This window comes from Corapipo altera, unplaced genomic scaffold (assembly GCF_003945725.1).
Source record: "Corapipo altera isolate COAL_440 unplaced genomic scaffold, ASM394572v1 246, whole genome shotgun sequence".
NCBI classification, from domain to species: Eukaryota; Metazoa; Chordata; class Aves; order Passeriformes; family Pipridae; genus Corapipo; species Corapipo altera.
The window spans coordinates 142,319-147,425 of record NW_020885102.1 but is presented as its reverse complement, the minus strand read 5'-3'; the positions used below and the strand labels follow the sequence as shown (position 1 = coordinate 147,425).

Sequence of the window (5,107 nt, the reverse complement as noted above, 5' to 3'; positions counted from 1 at the left end):
GGGCTGTGGGACCCCCAGGATAACGGGATAAGGGGCTGTGGGACCCCTGGTGCCGCCCTGCACGGGGACCCCGGGGCGAGGAGGTGTCACCCCAAATCCGTTTTCCCCTCCCGGAGCCGTCGGTGACCCCCAGGCCCTGGGGCCGGTTTGGGGCAGGACCCGCCCGTTTGTCCCCTGGGACTGGTTTGGGCTCGCAGTGACCCCCCATGATCCATAAATCCTCCCCAGGGCTGGGGGATCAACCCCGACCCTGCCCCCTCACCCCCTCTGTGCCCTCGTGTGGCACTGGGGGTTCCAGGTAATTGGTGCCTGGCTGCTCCAGGGGGATCAATCCCATAAAAAGGCAGAACAAACTGGGTTGCCTGTAGGGGATTTTATGGAATCTTATCAGCCTCCCAAGTGGGAAATGTGCTTCCAGAGGGGCTTCTGCCCATCAATGTGCTGTAAACACCACCACAATTCCAAGCCCAGCGTGGAATTCCAAGTTTCTTGGTATCCCAGTGAACCCAATGGGAATTCTGGGTTCCTCCATCAATACTGTAGCAAACCCACCTGGAATCCCGAGTTCCTCCATCAATAACCCATCCAGCCCCCCTGGAATGACAAGTTCCTCCCCTAGCTGAGGTTCCAGACCCCCATTCTGAGGGGACACCCCCCACCTTCCCACCACTGATCCCTGTTCCCACCTTCCCCACGGTTCCCCTCTTTATTCAGGAGAACAGGGACCCGCTGCCAACGGCCCTTCCCAGGAGGAGAGGGGCCCAAAGACTGGTTTTTCCCAAGGGAAATCTTGGGGTCCATCCCGTTGGCTGGCAGAAGGTGCTGCCAGGTTTTTCTGGATAATTGTTTGTGGATAACAGTTGGTGTGTGGGTTTGGACTCCCCGAGCACCTTTCCCGGGGCAGATCCTGGGATCCGTGCCTGGATCCGGCTGGAGGTCAGAGTGTCCCTTTGCAGTGGCTCCCAGAGGCTCTGTGTGGACACTGGAGATAAAATCAGGGTGTTTGACCCATTCCAGGTCACTCTGTGCCACAGGCTGGGCTAATCCCGGGATCAGCCCCGGGTGCTGGGATGTGCCTGGAATGAGCAGGAGTCAGATCCCTGGGACAGGGATATCCAGAGCTCTGTTTAGATAACACCTGAAATTGGCTTTTTCCTCTTTTTCCCTCCTCCTGGAATGTTTTTCCTTCCCGGAAACACCAAAACAGTGACTTTTGCTCTTTATAACCCAAATCCCCTTTCCCCCCTCCTCCCCCAAAATTCCAAGGAATTGGAATTTGTGGATTTTCTGAATGGCCCAATAAATCCTCCTCCCAAAAAAAAGGGGCAGGAAAGGGCTTTTCTGTGTCCTTGTCCCTGTGTTCTGATGCCACTGTCGTGGTTGGATGTGGGACCAGTCCCAGAGCTGGGTCATTCCTGGATCACTCTGGGATCTGAGTTCAGGTTAAAGGCATAAGGATGGGGAATACCTGGATTTTAAACGCAGATTTAAAGAGCTAAGGGTGAGGAACACCTGGATGTAAGTTTAAAGGGATAAGGATGGGGAATATGTTTGGCTTAAATTTCGATTAAAGCAGTGAGGGTGTGGAATATCCTGAATTAAACTGGGATTGAAGAGCTCTGGATGGGGAATATCCTGATTAAACTTAGATTGAAAGAGTTAGAGAAAGGGAATATCTTGATATAAATTTAGAGTTAAATAGATTAGAGTGGGGAATACTCAGATTGGGATTTAAAGAGGTCAGGGAGGGGAACACTTGGATCTAAGATGGGAGCTAAGCTGAGATTTCAGTGACAAGGATAAGGAACAACTGGATTTCAGTTGGGATCTAAGGTGGGATTTCAGTTGGGAACTCAGTGATAAGAATGGGGAATACTCAGATTTCTATTGGGATTTAAAGGGATCAGCCTGGGGAATCCTTTCTGGAGCTGCTGTCAATCCTGGGCACATTTGGGTGTTTGATCCGAGGGGATTGGGATGGGGGAGGATTCCATTGGCTTTGGGTCTGGAGGAGCCTCGGGAGGAGGCGGCACGAGGGACTGGGGAGGGACTGGGGAGGGACTGGGGAGGGAACGTCGGGAGAAGGGAGAACAGAGGTGGCATGTGCTGGGTGTGTTCCTATTCCTCCTGCTGGGATCCCCTTCTCCACCCTAGATCCCCTTCTCCACCCTAGATCCCCTTCTCCACCGCTGGATCCTCTTCCCTCCCACTGGGATCCCCTTCTCCAGCCCTGGATCCCCCCCCAGCCCCAGCTGTTGCTCCAGGGGGCTCTGGGGTGGGGTTGGGAGTGGGAGTGGCTCCAGGGTGTCCGTACGTGCCAGGGGCTCAAAGGTCACTGTGTCCTGATAATCCACATTAATTAATCCCTGTGTCCTGATAATCCATGTTAATGAATCCCTGTGCCTTTACAATCCACATTAATTAGTCCCTGTGCCTTGATAATCTACGTTAATTAACTGCTGTGCCCTGATATTCCATGCCAGGGAATCACTTTTGCCTGGATAACCCGTATCAGTTCATTACTGTGCCCTGATAATCTGGATCAAATAATCAATTTGGCCTGAGAATCTGCAGGAATTAAACCATTTTCCCAGACAATCTGCATTAATCAGTCATTTGTGCCCAGATAATGTGCACTAATTCCCCTTTTTCCCAGATTACCTGCACTAATTCCCCGTTTTCCCAGATTACCTGCACTAATTCCCCATTTTCCCAGACAATCTGCATTAGTTCATCGTCTTTGCCCAGACAATCTGTATTTATCACTTTATTGTCTGGATTAATTCCTCATTTTTGGCCCCATGATCTGTGTTAATTAGTCTGTTTTTTCCCCAGTAACCTGCCTTAATTCCCCATTTTTCCCTAATAACCTGCCCTAATTCCCCATTTTTTCCCGGACAACCTGCGCTAACCCCGTTTTTCCCAGACCCTAATCCCTGTTTTTGCCCTGATAACCTGCCCCAATCCCCGTTTTTCCCCAGCCACCCGCCCCACTCCCGTTCCAGCTCCGCTCCGTGCCCGTCCCGGAGGTCGAGTCCCCCTTCCCGTGCCCACGCCCGGTCCGTGTCCCGCAGGCCCAGGAAGGATGCTGTTCCCGCGGCTCCTGCTGTGCCTGGTCGCGTGGGCGCTGTGCGGCTCCGGGAAGCCGACGGAGCGCAAGGAGCGGGTGGTGCGGGAGGCTCCGCTCAGCGCCCGCGAACACGACGACGCCCAGAGCTTCGACTACGACCACGACGCCTTCCTGGGAGCCGAGGAGGCCAAGAGCTTCGACCAGCTCACCCCCGAGGAGAGCAAGGAGCGCCTGGGGTAAGGACAGCCTGCAGCCTGCCCGCGGGGGGCACGCCGGGGCGGAGACCCCGCTCCGGCCTCCGGAGCCGCCCGGAGCGGGAGCCATCCGTGCCCAGCACCAGGCGCTCCCTAAAAAGGCACCTGGAGCCATCCCCAGTGCTGGGTGCTCCACAGAACTCCAGAGTGGAGGTGACAGTGGGGTCTGTGCTGTGCTCAGTCCGTGTTCTCCGGGTACTGAGGGAGCCCCTGGGATCACCAGAGCTTCCCAACTGGGAGGCAGCTGGTCGGGAGCTGGGAAAACAGCCTGCGTGGAGATTCCCTCTCTGGCGTGGGCCTGTGTCTCCCCTGGGATGGAATGGGCCTCCCCTGGGATCCGGGATGGCTGTGCTTCCCCTGGGCGCAGGCTGGGCATTCCCAACCCTGCCGGTCTGGCTCTGGGATCATTCCCGGGAGCAGAGCGGGGCCATTGTGTCCCTGCAGCAGCTGCCCTGCAGTTGTTCCAGAGGCTCCGGGTGGCTCCAGCCTGGAGCTGCAGCCCTGAGGAGGGAGCAGGGTGGGCTGGAGGCTCCCTGGGGAGCTCAGGACACTCCTTGGGATGTTGGGCTCCATTCCCAGAACTCTGTGGCTTTGGCTAGGTTTTCATGGAATCATGGAATGATTGGGGCAGGAAGGGGCATTAAAGCCCATCCAGTGCCACCCCCTGCCATGGGCAGGGACACCTTCCACCAGCCCAGGTTGCTCCAAGCCCTGTCCAACCTGGCCTTGGACACTTCCAGGGATCCAGGGGCAGCCACAGCTTCTCTGGACACCCTGTACCAGGGCCTCCCCACCCTCCCAGCCAGGAATTCCTTCCAGAATCCCACCTAAATCTCCCCTTTTGGCAGCTGAGCATCCCGACCATGCTGCTGCTGGAGCAGCACCCGCTGCAGCCCACGGTGAATTTTGGGAGGTTTTTTGGGAATGGGGCTCCCTGATGGGAAGGAAAAGCCGAGCCACGTGTGGGTGCTGAGCAAACCCTGGAGCCAAACCCCATGGATACAGTGGGATGTGCAGGGCAGGGGCTGCCAGGCTTTTCCATGGACTCTCCATCCATCCCTATGGATCATCCAAGCTCATGGTGGGAGGGAGCTGCTGGCCTCAGCCCCAGCACTTCACTCTTGGAGGCCAGAGGGAATTTCCCCCCCCTAGGGACTGTTTAATCTGGAAAACCCCTGGATCCCTTGGAGCCAGGCCCTGGTTGTTCTGCAACCTCCAAAATACAGGATCCAGGAGGCTTTTTGCCTGGGAGATCAGAGCGAATCCCTCGATCCCCCCGGAGCAGTGGCAGATTCCAAGGGAAGTGCAGCTCCGGCTGCAGCAGGCAGGGCCCCCCTGGCCTCCCTCCCCCGCCACGTTCCTGATCCAAGCGCTCCGTCACGGCTCAATCCCATTGTTCTGCCGAGTTATCCGCCGGAACGCCGGCAGTGCCGCCCGGGCCGAGTTTCCATCGGAGATTCAACGCCCTCCACACAAACCAGCCTCACTTCTATCCACAGAGGCCAATTCCCACTTTCCCCAGCTGGAATTGCCTTGATAAACTTGTTACCAAGGTCTGATTCCATAAATTCTGTGCTTTAACGGGGAGTTGTGCTGTGGGAAGGGCCCATTTTCCTGGGAGAGCTCCGCCTCTGGCTTGCCCAGCTCTTTGCATGCAGCTCTGCTCACCTCCCTGCTTTTTGGGCAGTCAGGGATTTGGGAACAGTGTCCTGTGCCCTGTCAGGGATTTGGGAACCAGGTCCCATGCTCTGTCAGTCAGGGATTTGGGAACGAGGTCCCATGC

General features: G+C 56.4%; 1 protein-coding gene across 2 annotated transcripts in view; it reads left to right on the top strand.

Annotated features, from left to right (window-relative positions):
- Nucleotides 1–5,107, top strand: part of CALU (calumenin) — a 15,905-nt gene that overhangs the window by 3,066 nt on the left and 7,732 nt on the right. For both annotated transcript variants that reach the window (XM_027669734.1, XM_027669735.1), the window contains exon 2: nt 3,075–3,306. In XM_027669734.1, coding sequence (XP_027525535.1) covers nt 3,075–3,306 — 232 coding nt within the window. The remainder of the gene's footprint in view (nt 1–3,074; nt 3,307–5,107) is intronic.